This window comes from Rhodotorula toruloides (assembly GCF_000320785.1).
Source record: "Rhodotorula toruloides NP11 unplaced genomic scaffold Scaffold2, whole genome shotgun sequence".
In the NCBI taxonomy this organism is placed as follows: Eukaryota; Fungi; Basidiomycota; class Microbotryomycetes; order Sporidiobolales; family Sporidiobolaceae; genus Rhodotorula; species Rhodotorula toruloides.
The window spans coordinates 215,939-232,769 of record NW_015622962.1 but is presented as its reverse complement, the minus strand read 5'-3'; the positions used below and the strand labels follow the sequence as shown (position 1 = coordinate 232,769).

General features: G+C 59.1%; 5 protein-coding genes and 1 further gene across 5 annotated transcripts; 2 read left to right on the top strand and 4 right to left on the bottom strand.

Moving 5' to 3' along the window:
* Positions 1-1,690: 1,690 nt before the first annotated feature.
* Positions 1,691-2,494, bottom strand: RHTO_02765 (uncharacterized protein; the record flags this gene model as incomplete). The annotated part of the gene is made up of 2 exons (XM_016416438.1): positions 1,691-2,295; positions 2,374-2,494. The coding sequence occupies 2 exons, from the start codon at positions 2,492-2,494 to the stop codon at positions 1,691-1,693; spliced, it is 726 nt and encodes a 241-aa protein (XP_016276157.1).
* Positions 2,495-2,801: 307 nt separating this feature from the next.
* RHTO_02764 (phosphatidylinositol glycan, class Q) lies at positions 2,802-5,171 on the bottom strand (the record flags this gene model as incomplete).
* A 348-nt stretch (positions 5,172-5,519) lies between these two features.
* RHTO_02763 (uncharacterized protein) lies at positions 5,520-6,757 on the top strand (the record flags this gene model as incomplete). Its single annotated transcript, XM_016416437.1, has 6 exons — positions 5,520-5,967; positions 6,021-6,086; positions 6,142-6,247; positions 6,301-6,367; positions 6,424-6,523; positions 6,582-6,757. The coding sequence occupies 6 exons, from the start codon at positions 5,520-5,522 to the stop codon at positions 6,755-6,757; spliced, it is 963 nt and encodes a 320-aa protein (XP_016276156.1).
* Positions 6,758-6,891: 134 nt separating this feature from the next.
* On the bottom strand, positions 6,892-7,329 carry RHTO_02762 (ribosomal protein L31, mitochondrial; the record flags this gene model as incomplete). Its single annotated transcript, XM_016416436.1, has 3 exons — positions 6,892-7,014; positions 7,075-7,174; positions 7,280-7,329. 3 exons carry the CDS (start codon positions 7,327-7,329, stop codon positions 6,892-6,894), a joined length of 273 nt encoding a protein of 90 aa, XP_016276155.1.
* Positions 7,330-7,499: 170 nt separating this feature from the next.
* RHTO_02761 (calcium-transporting ATPase) lies at positions 7,500-9,932 on the top strand (the record flags this gene model as incomplete). Its single annotated transcript, XM_016416435.1, has 6 exons — positions 7,500-7,760; positions 7,820-7,966; positions 8,029-8,772; positions 9,116-9,174; positions 9,324-9,442; positions 9,685-9,932. The coding sequence occupies 6 exons, from the start codon at positions 7,500-7,502 to the stop codon at positions 9,930-9,932; spliced, it is 1,578 nt and encodes a 525-aa protein (XP_016276154.1).
* A 3,493-nt stretch (positions 9,933-13,425) lies between these two features.
* Positions 13,426-16,620, bottom strand: RHTO_02760 (20S cyclosome subunit (BimA/Nuc2/Cdc27); the record flags this gene model as incomplete). Its single annotated transcript, XM_016416434.1, has 6 exons — positions 13,426-13,513; positions 13,573-13,727; positions 13,811-14,057; positions 14,120-14,481; positions 14,537-15,293; positions 15,461-16,620. The coding sequence occupies 6 exons, from the start codon at positions 16,618-16,620 to the stop codon at positions 13,426-13,428; spliced, it is 2,769 nt and encodes a 922-aa protein (XP_016276153.1).
* Positions 16,621-16,831: the final 211 nt, after the last annotated feature.

Here is a 16,831-nt window from a genome sequence, read left to right as displayed (position 1 = left end):
TCGCCTTGTGCAGCGAGCTGGCTGGTTGTGCAAACAATTGGGACCAATCCCAACCATCGCCCGGCCTTACAAGCGTCTGTGGGAGCTCAACGATAGTGTTCAAGGAGAAGGGGCCTGAGCCACCTTTGGGCCTCTCATAGTGAGACTTCACACCTGTTGCTTCAGATGCTCAGAGTTTGTGCTCAGCTGACTGTCCCGCACAAAGTGCGGTGGCGCTCCTCAATTTTTTGGCACCCACCTAGTTGCTGAACGAATCCTAACGAATCCTAAAGCTGGCGCGCCATGAGAGGTGCTGTTTTACTATGAGCGTGTACTGCAAATCATCACTTGCCAGTCAAGTGAGTTATGTGTCAGTTAAGCATGTTGCTGCAAAGGCAGTCTTGTGCACTCTCTTCTCCTTCACTCATTGGCAGGGCTGGTTGTCCCATTGAACCATCCTTCTAGTTGTGCACGCGCAAGCCCAGCAACTTTTGCTTGATGTCCAGCCCTTCACTTGTCAACACTGGAGAGCAGCACAACTTCAACTGCTGCCTCCTACTGGAAGCTTCAAGTGCAAGTATGACCGTACCGGTCGTGACAAAGCCGGCTAAGGGGAGCTCGCTTGTCTACCAGCGTCCCCTTCCTCTTTGCTCACAGCAACAACCCGACCCCGCCAAATAAGCCCTGACCTGCCTGCAGAGCATGCACTGGTTGCGTGTGAAAATCCACAGAAGTGTGACAAGTACGGCACCAGGTGCTGCTCCTGCCAACCCGCTCCAAACCGACAATGTGAAAGCCTGGACCCTGCACACTGCCTCACAAGACGTACATTGCGCGGGATTGCGCTTGACATTGCTGCAACCGGCAGCTTGTGCGGTGGCAGCCACCTGCCCATCTTGCTCCGCGCCTGCACGCCTCGGTCTGTGGAAGTTATCTGGGAAGGACAGGGTAGAGGTGACCAGTGTTGGCTTGCATCTCGTCAAGCTGGCCAAGGGGGGCCGTCATCGACATCAAGGGCGTGACTCCTCGTTTCCGGCATCGTTCCCAACCTTGCTGAATTGTTCAGCTCTACAACCTGCACAGCATCACCACGACATTTGACAAGGGTGCTGCCCAGCGATAGTTGCGATCTAGCGAGACGTTCTAGCGCCTCAACAATGCCTCAGAGAGAGAGAGAGAAGTTCCTGTTTCAAGTCGTATCGGGGCTAAGCCCATGTAGACCGGCAGGGACTGACTGCCACAGCACATAACTTGTTGGATGGGGTATCTACTGATGTGAGGAGGCTATAGAAGTAGTACAGTGGGAGGGTGGGCGGAAGTAGAGCGGAAAAGTAGACGCGATAGCAAAGATGTGCAATAAAACGAAGGGGAGTGAGAGTGGAGCAGCGCGGCGTGGCGGGCTGGTAGAAGAGTGTGTATAGGGCTTGGGGAATCAAGAACGAATCCAAACCATCACCAAACCATCGAGATAATGCCATTCTTGATCTTGACCTTCTTGGACCGCGACGACGACGACGACGACGGCGGGGATGGGAGGTGGGCAAGTTGTGTGGTAGAGTGTGGTTTAGGGTGCTGGTTGAGCTCGGGGCGAGGCGAATCAAAGGCGGTTTGGGCGAGTGAGAGCCAAAAAGGAGATTGGGCGGGAGAGGGTCGGAGAGGTATGGGCCCTGAGATGTCCTCCTACGTTCCGCTCTCGCAATGCCTCAGATGACTACTGCCTGTGATGCAACGGTTCGGACCGCTTCATCCGCACCTCCATCCGCTTGACTGGGCTCAACCCCGCCTCGCGCCGCAACATCTTTGTCTCTCCTGCTAGTCCCGCACTGCTCCGCCTCGACCGGTGCGCCACAGGTCGTGCTTCAGGCTGAGCCTCCCCGGTCTGCAGCTCAGGCGCAACCTCAACCGCCTCCTCAACGATCACATCGTCCGCCTCGAGCACCCTCTTCCAGACCGTCTCCCCTGCGCCCGCTCGCTCGCTTCTCCGCTCCAGCTGGCCCATCGTCACACGCCCAGAGGAAGCCCGCTTCGCCTTGACCGCCTCCGCCGCTCCAGCAAGCGCCTCACTCCGCTTCTTCAGGTTCCGGGAGAAAGGGTCACCGACAGCCGCCTTGATCTTCGCCTGACAGAACGAGACGTTCTTTTCCCTCGACAAGGAGGGCGGTCGGGCGAGCGCTTTGGGGTTGGTAGGGTAGAGAGGGCCGGCGGGAGGGGAGGAACCTTTCGAGTCGAAGACGGAGGGGTGCAAGTGGTGTGACGCGGGACTGCGAGAGGCGAGTGTGTCGTGTACTTGGCGGTCTGCCAGACGCGCTTCGATGGCTGTGAACCGGCGGAGCCAGGCTTGCGAAGGTCTGCGCTGCTCAGCTGCGCAAGGACGTGAAGCGCGTGCACACGTACAACGTTCAGCCGGGTGCAAGTCATCCGTAACGCGGTACCACTCCGTCGCCTGTGCCGAGCAGGCCGAGAGGATCGCGAGGACACAGAGCACTAGGAGCGTCTTGTGAGGGAGAAGGAGCATGGTTTCGTCCCTTGTGCGTTGTTGGCGGGCCTGGCTTGTCGCAAAGGGTTCCTCTGGAAGAGCAGGGAGGCGCACTGTAGGAGAGCAGGGAGGCGCACTGTAGGAGGGAGAGAACGATGGAGCCGAAGCGCCGCGAGAGAGAAACGCGGAATGCGACCGTTTCTTCGACGCATCCTGTTGCTTCTCAAGAATTGAAGATCGAGGGAGGGGAGCTGCCGACGGCTCTGCCGCACCGTCAGCTTGTCCGTGTTGCCATCCGACACGCTCTGCTGGCCGTCGAGGGTGCTGGAAGGACGTTTATCGAGCGTTACCAGACGACCTGGCCTGCAGCAAGACAAGCGAATTGGTGAGCCTCTTGCATGTTCATACGCAGGCGAGAGGCAGTACGCACCGGAGAGCAGATATCGGAGCACCTTGAGGAGCCCTCGAGGCGAGAGGAACTCGTCAAAGACGACGAGGCTGGAGAAGCATTCGTGTCAGTTTGGAAGGTTATGGTCGGGCAGATACACGGCAACGTACAGCGACGACAAGATCGCGATGTAAGACACCGGGCGTGACTGAGTACGCGCAAGTCAGCGGGCGTAGAGATGAGGACGCAAGAGAGCAACGCACTCGAAGGTGCAGATGGCGTTCCGGCCAATGCCGCACGTCGTCGCAAACCTCGAAATCGACTCCTCCTGTATGGAATCACATCAGCTGGGTACAGGGGAACGATGAAGGTGACAAACCTGGCAGCCGGCGAGGCGACTTGAGTCGCAGGAGCAGGGCAAAGAGTGGGAAGGCGTTGAGCGCGCTGACGCCCATCAGCAGCACTGCCTGGACACTCAAGATGAGCAGACGAGACTGTAAGGAGCGCGTCAGCTCGCCGTCAGCAAATAGAGGAAGGCGCGACTGACCGAGGCGAAAGCGAGGTAGAACGCCACGAGTGTCGGGAAGAGGAAGCTGATCGTGACGAAGAGGATTGTTCCGAGGAGCAGGGCGTCCACATCATACGTCGCAGGCTCGACTCGGCTGCGAAGCGGGTCGTACTTGCGCCCTGCACCTCGTCCTGTCAGTTTCGGCCGCATGCTAGGAGTGTGCGTTTCACTAACCTCGGAAGACGTTGAAGAGTGCGCTGAGCGTACTCAGGCTTCAGCGATAGACGAGCGTAGCCGCAACGTAGCAGGCGAAGAATGGGAGAGTGAGTAGGGAGATGAGGTCGGCGGTGAGAGCGAGAAGGGAGGAGGCGCCGAGGATGCCGCAGAGACTGATAAGATTGACCGGGAGGTGCGCAAGTACAGGGCCAAGGAAGACTGCGGAGAAGTTTAATGAGCAACGCGAGAAGGACTGGTCGGCAGCTCGAGACGATTGACCGTTCTCCCACAGTTGCGAGAGGAAAAGGAACGCCCCGCAGATGACTGTTGCAACCTCATCATTCAACTTTACGCCCATCGGCCAGCTGCTCAGCCATGCAAGCAGTTCGCGCAAGTAGGCAAGGACGTAGACCTGCAAGCAGGAGCGCGTGTGAGCGGGTTAGCGATGTTGGGACTCGTGCTACGGCTATGTACCCTGACGAGCTTCTCAGCCAGATGCTTGAGGAATGGAGCGTTGTCGCGGACATAGGAGGCCAGTGCCATTCCAACAATGAAGTCGTTCGCGATCAGCCAGACGAGGTTGAAGAACCTGCGCAAGGTCCGTCAACAACGCTCGAATGCACTGGTTTGCGCAGAAAGAGGGAACGCACCGGATATATGTCGGGTGTGCCTGAACTCTTGCCTCAGCAAAACCGGTCACGTACAGATCGCGCCGCAGCGAGAGATACATCGGGAGCAGCGAAGCAGGCTGCGCGAAGCGCGTATCCAGCTGGCGAGCTGAAAGGCAGATGTCAGGCCTAGTCGAAGGTTCGGACATGGAGAAGTGACGCACCAAAGGCTGTGCACTCGCAGAGCGGACCAAGGAGTGGAAGCCGAACAGAAAGGATCCGTACGGCCGCCCGAAGCACCGTTGTCACGAGTCGGAACACCTTGTACAGTAGTTATGCAGCTGGAACCGTAGGTGAGCTGTCCGTTTTGCCGAGGAAAGTATGCGAGTCTTGGTGGAGAACGTTGATCTGCACGTCAAGCTGGTCAGCTCTCATCGTGAAACGCAGATCCGGTCATCTCACGAGGTGGATGCCAATCGCAATTGTCGGGCTGGCCTGCTTCAAGGTTGCTCCGTGAGTCGAAGAGATTTGGTCGCCCTCGACGTCTGGCCGACCGAAGCTGGCGGGATGGAAGTTGAGCGGGAGCGGGCCAACTGCGAGAGCTTCGAGATGCCGCAGACGGGCGTAGAGGATGACGAAGGGCGAGGGGGAGAGTGTTTCGTCGTCCACCGGCGATTCCTGGCCACGGAGCAAGCGCAAGCGAAGATTTGGCGTGCGCCGAGCCCCGTCCGACTCCGTGCATCTATTGTGTGCGATCTCTCCCACGGTCTCCAGTCCTTGCTGGGTCCCTGCAGCGCCTCGACGCCGAAGTTCCGCCTGCGCTGTATCGACGTCCTCCGCCTCAAGCAAGTCCGCGACGACAGTCACGCCTTCCTCCCTCCGCCCCACAGCGAACAGCCCCTTGCACTTCCTCCGCAACTCCTCCTCGGACGCTCGAAGCGCACGCTCCAGCAAATCGTCTGGCACGAACAGCGAAGCGGTGCCCCTCCTCGACATGTCGACCCCGTCCCGACCGCTGACCGACGCCTAGAAGCTGCCGCGCCGCTGAAAGTGCTGTTTGGCCGAGAGCGTGTACTGCGAGTCGTCACCCTGCCAGCCAAGCGAGTTGTCTGTCAGTTAGGTGCGTGTTGATCGAGGGAGACTGATGAAGACGGACAATGTGAGAGAGCGGGATGGCAAGGTGTCGGGCGCAGGCAAGGAGAGCGGCAGTCACAGCAGCAGACAGCAGCAGTCCAGCCCAGCCTGGCAGCATCTACCGCCGCGCCAGTTGGTGTGAGCGGCCTCCTCCTGAGCTTCGCGCCTTCTCTTGGACCGCTTCCATTCACGCTCGCTCGCTGGTTCGCCATGGCTCCGCCCAGCAAGAAGACCAAGACTGACCATGTCCTGACTGGCGACAACCTCGAGGACAACTTCCTCATCGAAGACGAGTTTGCAGGAGTTTCGGACGGGGAGGAGGCGGACGGCTTAGCGGATCTCTCGGACGATGCTGATGCGGTTGCGGCGGAAGGCGGCGAAGCAGATGACCTGGGTCCCGCCGTATCCGCCGGGAAGAAGCGTTCCGCCGACGATGCGGGCGTCGGAACAGAAGACAAGCAGCCAAAGAGCAAGCGGGCGGCGAAGAAGGCCAAGGAGAAGAAGACGAAGAAGTTGGCAGAGCTCGAGGTTGACGGGAAGGACAAGGAGGACATGGGACTTTTGCCGGTTGAGTCGTTGGCGGACAGGTTGGCGGAGAAGCAGAAGCGGGCGCTGCCGAATCTCACGGCTCTCGAAATGGACGAGATGCGGATCAGCCGTGCGTTCGCAGAGCTCTCCGTTCAGTTCTTGAGCTGACTGATTGCACCGCAGAGTCGATGATTCTCGACACTTCGTCGGTAGCGGCGCGAGACTCGCTGCGGGCGTTCATGAAAGAGGGTGCGCTCCGCCCACTCTCACTCGCCGTCAAGCATCACTAAGTTCTGCCGTACAGCTCTGCCGACGGCGTGCAACACCCTCGCCAAGATGCCCAAGGCGGCTGGCTCACCTCGCATCATTGTCCTTGCGGGAGCTGCGCTGCGTGTTGCCGATCTCGTGCGGTGCGTCAAGCGCTGTGGTCCGACAGACTTGATAACTGATGTTCGTCATACAGCGATGTCAAGGAGTTCAAGACGAAGACGAAGGACGGCTTGATCGATGTCGCGAAGCTGTTTGCCAAGGTTGGTCCGTTGTTTGCGCCTGGCTGCCCCAGCCTACTGACTGTGACTTCCCACAGCACTTCAAGCTCGCCGAGCACGCCGAGTATCTCAAGAAGACGCACGTCGGCCTCGCAGTCGGCACGCCCAACCGCATCGAAAAGCTGCTCAACGAGACAGGTCCGTTCCCCTGCTCAGTCTGCCTTTGGCCAGATGCTGACAGTATCTCTGGCTGCAGAGTCTCTCCACCTCACCCATCTCTCGCACCTAATCCTCGACGTCTCGCATCTCGACTCGAAGAAGCGATCGCTCGTCGACTTGCCCGAAGCGCGCGCCGACCTCTTCAAGCTGCTCGGCACCAAGCCGATTATGGACAGGCTGCGCGAGGGGAAGATGAAGATTGTCGTGTTCTGAGTAGAAGCAAGCTTGCTAGCAACCCTTTCGCTCCCTCTGGACCGAATCGAGAGACCAATGCGACTTGCGACATAACGATGCGTACTGGTACAAGTCTGTACACCGCTTCTCCTCCCTCGTCTCCTCTTCGCCACCTAGAATCCCTTGGGGTTGACGCGAGAGGTGACCTTGGTCCAATGCGGGACCTTGTGGATGCCCATCCGGTAGTTCCTGCCGTACCGCGAGAAGACGGTGTACTTGTCCCGCGCCGGCATCTCCTGCTCAGTCGGAAGCTCAAGGCACCTCGTCTCCAGAAGCGAGAGGTCAGCGAAGCGCACCGGGGCGAGAAGAGACGGAGGGTAACGGACCAAGGAGAGCGTCTGCACGCCCGACGCCTGCACTTTCGCAATGACATTGTCCACCGCCTTCAGCCGCAGCCTGGCGGGTCTTGCGTGTCGGCGACAGGCGGTAGGGGATCTTCCTGCCAACAGAGAGATGTGTGAGCTCGGCAAGGGATGAGGCTCTGCGAGAGCGTGTGCGCACCATAGCAAGCCTCTGAGGGCTGTTTGTGATGGCCTGAATGCGCCGAACATCCTTTCTGAGCGAGTTGGCGGGAGTGACGGTTGCTGACCCTTTGCTGATGAAGGTCTGATGAGTGCAACACCCTCGCTTTCCGCTTCCCCAGCTGCTATGGTTCTGTCAACAGGCTAGACAGTGCTAGTACAGGCTGCAAAGCGCTCGACAAATGCCGCACTGCCACAGGATGGCCGCACTCGCGCACATGCAGACCGCCAACCCGCTCACCCAGCAACTCCACGTCGCGCTCGACACAGGTCTCACAGCAAGCCAGGTCGAGGAAAACCAGCGCAAGTATGGCAAGAACGGTGCGTGCGGACTGTACAAACTCATCCTCACGGTAGCTGACAACGACTCTTTCCGTCGCATTCCTGTCCCGACCCCACTGCCGATTCAACTTCCCTCCTTACGCGCCTACAGTGCTTCCGGAAGAGCCTTCTCCATCACTGTGGGAGCTCATCCTCAAGCAATTCAAGGACCAGCTCGTCCTGATCCTCCTTGCCTCAGCCGGAATCTTGCTTGTCCTGGCGTACCTCGAGGAGGGTGAGGACAAGGCGACCCGCCTATGTCAAACCGATTGTCATCCTCGCCATCTTGATTGCAAATGCATGGGTCGGTGTTGTACAGGAGACGAACGCCGAAAAGGCCATCGAGGTGCGCCCCGTGTGCGCGCATGAAGCTGCAGAAGGATCCGCTGATCCCTTGAATACATCCAGGCCTTGATGGAGTACTCGCCTGACGAAGCCAAGGTCATTCGCGACGGACGAGTGCAGAAGATCCACGCCGTCGACCTCGTTCTGAGTGATGTCATTTCACTTGTGGTGGGCGACAAGGTCCCTACTGACAGCTGCATCATCAGCATCAGCTCGGCGAGCTTCACGGTCGACCAGGTGCCGTTGACAGGTGAGAGCTACAGCAATCCTTGGGTTGCCAAGAGGCTGCTATATGGCATGGCTGTAATTGCAGCAGGAGTAGCGAGCAGGACACAGGCTGTCTTTGTGCCAGGTTTGTGTCCCCAGCCTTCCACTCCTCTTTACAGTACCTTCACCTTGTTCCTCTGTTCCCTCATCACTTCTTCTCTTTTTTCCAGACTACATCTTCCCTCACTTGGAATACAACATGCGAATCACTGTTATTGCAATCTCCGAAGGAATTGCTCTTTGCGAGGTAGGGGATTCTCCCAAGCTGGCGGTTTACCCCGGATGCAGGCACAGGAACGCGCTCTTTTTGGAGATACTGATGCGGAGAACAGTCTATCGCTTACGGGGTCTCCCTTTTTGCGGGGTAGACCTCTCCGGCCTTCCCAAACTCCGCTGCTTCAGCCCTCTTCCGCTTCCCTGTGCTCAGTGTCCTGTACACAGAGAGAAGTCTGCAGGGAGTACTCTCTCTGTGTGGAAGAAGTCTGGTCCAGGCTCAACGAGCTGAAGCTGGCTTGCTTTCTCGGGCAGCAGGAGGAGAGGGTAAGTGCAGTCCGCTTTCCTGAAGCATGGTTGGGTTACAACGTTGAGAGCTGTTTACAAGGGATCCTGGAGGAAGGAGAGCTGGCACAGTGTGTTGCAGCACAAGCTGGACTTTGGCGGCTTGCTTTCCCTGGACTTGCTCAGAAGCTTTCCCTTGACTGTTCTTTCCCGCTGATTGACTTTCTATGCACACTCTGCAGGTGAAGGTTGTTCAGAGGAGGGTGGGTTGGCAGGAAGTGAATGAGTCCAACTGATTTCTCCTGGAGTGAGTCCGGGAAGGAGTGCCTTCAAGAGGAGGGGATGCCATTGTTTGCCTCAAACTTGGCATGCTTGAACCCCACAGGCTCAGGAAGAGTGTTCAGGGTGGGCTGTCAAGGTGGTGAAGGGTAACCTCGGGAGCTGGTGAGTTGAGGACTGTGTCTTCCTCTCCACCCTCTCCCTTTGCTTTCTCCAGTTCTCCACCTTACACTCGCTTCTGGCAGACTGGTGGGGTCACTTGAAGCACTGGAAAGCAATAGAATGGGATTGGAAGCACTTTGAGGTGGTTTTAGGGACGGCAACTGGGGACTTGGCAGAGAGCAGCAGGAGGACAAGGGCAAACTCGCTTCTTTCCAGCTGGGGCTGATTGAATCCAGTGAAGTGTGTGCGCTCAAGCAGGGAATGAATGCCGGTAAGTAAGCTGTGCCTTTGACAATGAAGAGGTCTCGCTTTCCAGGTGAGGCTGACCTTCCCACCCTCTCTCTCGCTCTCAAATTGGTTCTGCTCTGCTTCCCACAGCTTCGGTCACTCTTTTGAGGTCAAATGAGGAAGGAGGCCCAAATTGGGAGCAGGGACAGCAGCGGGAGGACAAGGAGACTGACCCACACCTTCCTTCCTTCCCTTCGAATGCAGGCTGACGCTGCTTCCACACAGGCTCAACACATCTGCGAAGTGCATCTCAAGAGCAGTATCGTCGCTCTCTCAAAGCTGTGAGCCCAAGTTCTCTGTCTCAAACCTTGGCTCAGAAGCAGGGGAGGAGGGACTGGGCCAGCTCTCGCGCTTTGCAAGCTGCTGACTTGATTCTTCCGCTTGCTGGTAGCACATCAAGTGTACTAGCTGGTGCAAGGGCTTCAAGGGCAAGTGAGCACATTTTCCCGGACTTGGCCTCGCTTTCAGGGTGAGGAGCAGGGGAGGGAGAGTCAAGCTCCTGCAGTTGAAGCAGGGCTGTGCGGGGAAGTCAAGATTGGTCTCAAAGTGCGTTTTGGAGGAGGGAAGAGAGCTGGAGAAGTCAGTTGGAGTACAGGCTGGACTCAAGCAGCTCGCTTTCCCTCGACTTGCTCAGGTGGTTCCCCTTGACTCTCCCTTGCGCTGACTCACTGTCTGTGCGCTCTCTGCAGGTCAAGGACGTCTGGAAGAGTAGGACTGAGCAGGAACTGGGTGAGTGTGAGCTTGTCGTCGCTGACTGAGTCCGAGAAGCAGCCGCTTGAAGAGGAGGGGAGGGGAATCTTCCCTTCGAAGTCGACCTGGCTGACCTCGCTTCTCTCTCAGAGCGTCAAGTACAGCCTCAAGCTGCTCACTGTGTCTGTTCCGAGTGTCAGGAAAGCGAGTTGGGGCACAGAAGGTCCGTGATCTCCTCGTTCCCTCCCCTGACCCAGGCCAACTTGCTCGCATCTTCAGCTACTGACTAGCGAACTCTCTCTCAGCCCCAGGCAGGGTGTTGTGAGTGCAGTGTGTAGCTGGCTGGCTGGGAGCTCGCGAGCTGGTGAGTTGAGGAGTGCCTCCCTCAAGCTCTTTCTTTCGCTTTCCCCTTGTTCTGAAGCTTACTCTCGCTTCTTGCAGGTGCAGATGGGTCACTTGGGTGCAGAACAGTGTGGGAGAGTGGAGAGGGAGTCAGTTTGAGCTTGTTTTGGGGGAGAGGAGTAGGGAACTTGGCCGGAGGGGAGCAGGAGGCAGAGGGAAAACTCACGTCTTTTGGGCTGGGACTGGTCAAGTCAGTGGAGCAGGTGCAGAAGCGCCCGGGAAGAGTGCTGGGAAGTTAGCTGGGCGAGTTCGAGGAGGTAGAGGTCCTGCTTTCCAGGCAAGGCTGACCTTCTCACGCTCTCTCTCGCTCTTCAACTGACTCTGTTCTACGCCCCACAGCTTGAGTCGCTCTCGCAGAGTCCGGAGAAGGCGAAGAGGTGGAGAGTGGGAGCAGGGAGAGAGGGGGGCCGAAGCTGGAGACTGACCACTCGCTTTCCTCCTTGTCCCCTCCATACCAGGCTGACTCTACTTCCACGCAGGCTCAACACACTCGCGATGTGTACGTCAAGAGCAGTGCTGTCGCTCTCTCTCACAGCTTCGAGTCCAAGTCCTCTCCCTCAGACTTGGCACAGAAGCAGGAGAGGAGGGACAGGGACAGCTCTGTCAGTTTTCAAGCTGCTGACTCGGTTCTTCGGCTTCCTGGTAGCGCAGGGAGTGTAGTCATCGGGACAAGGCGTTTGAGGGTGAGTTGAGCCAGTTTTTGTGCACTTGGCTCTGCTTTTCTGGCTGAGGAGGAGGGCAGAGTGCGTACAAGTCACTCAGCTGGGGCTGGGCTGAGCTGGGAAGTCAAAAGCTGTCTTAAAAGGTGCTGTGGAAGAGGGAGACAACAGGCGAAGTCACTCAGATCAGAAGCTGGGCTTGAGCAGCTCGCTTTTCCTCGACTTGCTCAGAGTCCTCAGACATTTCGCCTAGCCTTTCGCTCAAGCTTATTGCTCTCTGTGCACTTTGTGCAGGTCAAGTGTGTCCAGAAGAGAGTGTTTCAGCTGGGAGTGAGTGACTTGGAGCACATTTTCCTGGACTGAGCCTGAGAAGGACTGGCTTTGAGAGGAGCGGAGTGGACTGGCTTTGAGAGCAGCGGAGTGGACTCTTCGCTTCAAACTGGACCTGATTGATCTCGTTCCTCTTTCAGAGCGTCGAGTACACCCTCAAGTTGCTCACTGTGACCGGTCCGAGTGCCAGGAAAGCAAGTTGGGGCAGCGAAGGTCCGCTTTCTTCTCTTTCTTTCCTCTTTCTCCTCCTCCTGACCCAAGCCAGCTCACCTTCTTCTTCAGCTGCTGACTGCCAACCCCTCTCTCAGCCTCAAGTAGAGCCTTTCGAGTGCAGTATGAGGCTGGTAAATGGCGAGCTTGCGAGCTGGTGAAGTCTGGAGTGTCTCTCCCGCAAGCGTCTCTCTTGCTGCTGGGCCGCTAAGGACCACTCGGAGATTGCACTCGCTGCACAGTCGGCATCCCCCCCTTCATCTCTCCCTGGGCTGGGAGATTCAAGGCTAACCAATTCCAACCCTGCCACTGCCCAATGCCGGTCTCGCAACTCTGCTTGAAGACTGTGCATCCTGCACTTTGGGTTGTCTTTGACCCTGGCTCATCTGCAAACTGACGGGGTAAATATCCTTCCATCCTGGTGGCACATGCAAGAGAGAGTTTTCACTGCCTTCACCCTCATGGATGACCGAGGCCCTGTAGGAAAAGAGCTGATGCCTGCCGTCCTACCCTGGCACAACAGCCAATTTGTGTTCATATACCCAGAATTGCGGCGGATAGGCTACGGCATGATGTCAACTTTCTGGTGGCATCTACCAACAATTGTACATCCTCCCTAACGGTCTACATGGGCTTAGCCCGGTATGACTTGAAACAATTCCGTCTCTCTCCCTCTCTCTGCCTGCAGCAGGCACAGGCCGCGCAGGTCCTCTACCGATACCGATTCATTCTTCTCGCCATCCTTTGTGCAGTCCAGTATCCCGCGGTACCCCTTTGTCTGTGCCATCGAGCCGCTGCCCTCCATTTCTCAGTGAAACTGCCTGGGAATACAGCATCACATCTTCGCTTCCTTCCCATGCACTTGTGGTTTGCCTCCGTTGCAGTAACATGGAGCACCGCAGATAATCTTTGGGACCTACCACCACGACACCTCTTGCAACACCTCTGCCTTCTGATCCACATCCTGCCACATCTCTTCAGCTCTCAATGCACAAGGATGTCTGGCCAGCAGGCGCAGCACAATCCCCCTATGGAGGTAGTCCTGTGCAGCGACACACAACGCTTACTGAAGGTCTGAAGCCGATCAATGGGGGCTCTAACAAGACAGATCAACCAAGAGCAATGGAGAACCAGATCAACTGAGAGAGGAGAGGTCGACCCTGTGAGGTTGGCTGCCTTACACCGAATAATGCATAGGCCAAAAGCAGCCATGCCTTGCACGCTCCTGTTCAGTTGCAGGGTGTTTGGAGAGTCTTGTCGCCGGCGGTCCAGCTTGAGCCAAAAGCTGAGGAGCAGGCCAATGTAGCCCGGAGAGTGCAGCAAAAGAGAAATTCCCCGACGGGGAATCGAACCCCGCTCGCGGCTGTGAGAGAGCCGAATCATAACCACTAGACCATCGAGGACTAATTGGTGAAAAGGATTGTTTAGCAGACATATCCTCTAGGCAAGGGCGACTGATCGGGGCCGACGTTGGCCTGCTCCCACGCGAGCATAGGATAGTCCTGGATGACTGCGTATTTCGCAGACTCGCTCCACTCACCTTGATAGGAATTTCGGGCGGGAGTCCATGTCCTGCCAGTCTCGTGTTGGTAGCGGTTCGTTGCAAGCGTGCCAGTCAGAGTGCAACAACAGGACAACACAACAAGTGAAGGTATACACAGCAAAACAGCAAACACTATGCGGAGAGACCGGTAGTGTCGCTCCGTTCGTCCACCTCCATTCCTCCGGATCCGTCCGAGCGCTCAATGACCTGGCGGATAAGGCTGCAGTGCACGGACAAGCGTCAACACAGCCCAAGGAGCGACAAGTGGATGAGACGCACCTTGCCAACCGCGGCTCGAGATCCTGCGCCTGGGCAAAGTGACGGAGCATGTCGGCGCGCTTGCCCTCGGCCTTGTATAGCTGTCCCAACAAGAAGTGCACATTTGGCTCGATCGGAGCCTGGTGCTGTAGGGCGAGGAGGTCGCTCTTGGCGGCCTGTGCGGGGCAGAACCGGTCAGAAAGCGTTTCAAGAGATGCCGGTAGATACGAGCGCAAAGGCTCAGGGAAGGGCTGCGCACCTCAAAGTGCTGAAGCTTGACGAGGAGCCTGACGCGCTTGAATCGCACGAGCGGACTCTCCGGCGCGAGGACGGCGGCGCGGTCGTACATCTCGTAAGCCTCCTTCCATCGGTGGAGCTTCTCGAGAACCGTGCCGACGCAGCAGACGAGCGTCGTGTTCGCTCGGTTGATGTCGAGCGCGCGGCGGAAGTGGTACTCGGCGAGGCTGTACTTGCCTGTCTTGAGGTAGACGTTGCCGAGGCCGAACCTGTCGCGCATCATCCCGTCAGCTCGAGGCGACAGATCGCCAGGGGAGATAACCGAACGTACCAGGCGTTGTAGTGAAGGACATCCCGCCTGACCGCCTCTCGGAAGAAGCCCAACGCGCGCTCCCATTCCTCCAGCATGACGCATTCGTGCCCGCTGAGCGTGTAGGCGTAGACGCAGCCGTCGTCGAGCTGCACAGCGCGCTTGAAGCACCGCAGTGCGCTCGCATGGTCCTCGACGTGCGAGAAGACGTTGCCCGAGGCGATCCAGCTGGCCGGGTGGCGCGGATCGGCGACCATGAGTTCTTGCGCGAGGAAGGAGAGCTCGGTCGACTGGCGCAGGTGCCACAGCGTCGTCGAGTACAGCTCCATGCCGTCGACGAGGTACGGCGCGACGTGTCGCGCTTGTCGGAAAGCCTTCTCTGCCTGCATAAGAAGATGGTCAGCCTCCGATCCGTCACCTCATCCTCCGACAACGCACCTTGTCGTAGTTGAGCATCTCAAAGTGCGCCTTTGCGAGCGCAACAAGCGCCCTCCAAGTCCTCGCTTGCTCGCTCGGCAGCGCAGCGAGCGCCTGCACGACCTCCTTCTGGGCGTAAAGCGCCGCGGCACGAGCAGCGGTCGCGAACGCCCTCAAGGTACCGAGGACGTAGTCTTCCGCCTCCTCGCGCGCCGGGTCGAGGACGGAGGCGATGCTCGGCTGCTGAGGGTGAGCGGTACTGCCGCCCGGTGATGACGGCGCGGGCGACGACGAGTGCGAGAAAGCCGCGTCGCTGCCGACGTCCGACAGGACGGAAGGACCTGTCGCGCCCCTCTTGCGTTTCTTGTCGCCGGCACCAGCCGCCGTTGCTCCGGTGCGTCCGTTCGCGCTCGACTGCGACCTCGAGACTGCCATGGCCGTTGACGCCGCATTGCTCGAGAGCCGAGATGAGCGACGCGTCGCCGGAGCCGTCGCAGTTGCCGACGCATCCCCTCGCCGCACCTTTCCATCTCCTCGCAAGATCCTCCGACCGTTTGCGGCGGTTCTGTGAGAGTCGTCATCGGTTGCTGTCGCGACGGTGGAGGCAGGTGCAACGTTGCCGGCTCGCGTACGCTTGACGCCGGGAGCTGTCGCAGCCGGGAGGGTGGCGGTAGGAGGGGTGAAGAGCGAGCCGGCTGCGCCGTTCGAGCGGGCGGCGGGGTTGTTCGTCGAGAACGGCAGGTTGCCGACGCCGGGGTAGAAAGATGCGTCGAAGGAGCTGCAGCGGGCGCCAAAATGTCAGGCTAAGCTTTGCCGGGACACGGATCTCGATCGCGCGAACAGCAAGCGGGATGCGAATCCGACGAGGTGCCGGTCCAGGACGGAGGCGGGAAGTTGCTTCGGCAGTAGACGAAGCCCGACAAAAACCGGAGGAAGGGAACGCACTCTTCAACACCGGTCGTGTCCATCGAGATGTCCGCGTACCTGCCCGACCCAGTCCTCCTCAAAGGCGGCGGCGCTCCCGCCGCAGCCGCACCAAACAAGGCCTGCACCTCTTTGCCCTTTCCCTTCCCATTGACGCCGAACAGGCCGCCCGGCTTGACCTGGATCTCGGTCGGGGTGAAGAGTCCTCCTTCGCCGACTGGCCCGCCTCCATTCCTCAATCGACCTGGCGCACCCGTCAGCGGCAGGACCGTGTTGACGACCGCAGTCTGCGAGGGTCCGAGGGGCGGCGGGTTCGAGTTGCTGGGCGCGAGCGGACGTTGCGGAGCATGAGTGACGGTCGAACCGGCGGAAACGGGCGAAGTGGCTGTCGACGCGCGCTGGCGGACCGGGGTCGGGTACAAGGCGTCGACGTCGGGCGGGTGACCGAGAAGACAGAGGGCCTCGACGGCTTCCCAGCACGTCGGGAGTTTCGCGACGACCTTGCGGAAACCGACCACGGCACGCTCGTAGTCTCCTCCCTTGCGCGCAAGCCTCGCCAGTTCGAGCTCGACGACGGTCGACTCGTCTGCGCGCGGGAAGGCGGCGGCGATCGACGACTCCGAGTTGTGCGCGACGTCAGGGTTGTCGAGCGGAGGAGAAGGTGCGAGCGGGACGCCGGGTTGGAGGACGAAGGCGAGGGCCTCGCGGCCTTCCTTGTCGCGCTTGAGCTCGGCGCACGCCTCGGCGTACAGGCGGGCGCACCTCACGCTGCACTCGACGGCGGGACGCGTGAGCCTCCCAGCCGAGGTCGAGGGTTGAGGCCACCTCCGAGCCGCTGCCGCCGCGCCCGCTCCTCCGGCCGCGCCAAACGGGTCGTCGAGCTGGTCTGATGGTGTCGGAGCGAGTGCCGGAGCGAACGAGACGGGCTGTCGGAGGGTCCAGAGGGCGTCGTGGTGTCGTCTGGCGGCGATCTGCGTCTGGGCGAGGAGGTGGGCGGCTGGCTCTGCTGTGGCGTCGAGTGCGTGCAGCCGCTCTGCGTAGAAGAGCGCTGTCTGGGGCGAGTAGGCGAGTGCGTCGGTTGCGAGTTGGCGGAGGATGGCCGACTTGTGCGCGAGTGCGGCGGGCGGCTGGAGTGGTTGCTGCTGCTGCAGCTGCTGCGCTGCCTGTCTCCGCGCAGCCATGGCACCCAGCGAGCGCAGGTTCAGCGGTGTGAGAGAGGGATGAGTTGAGTGAGGGAGGGCAGAAAGACTGGCTGAAACTGGGCTGACGTGGCTTGACCGAGTTTCGCGCCCAGCTCGGGAGTCAATCTCGCGCGACCACAGCCCCGACGCCCTTCGTCTCGCTCTCTCACGCTCAGAGACTGCTTGGAACTGCTTGGCACCAGTCTCACAC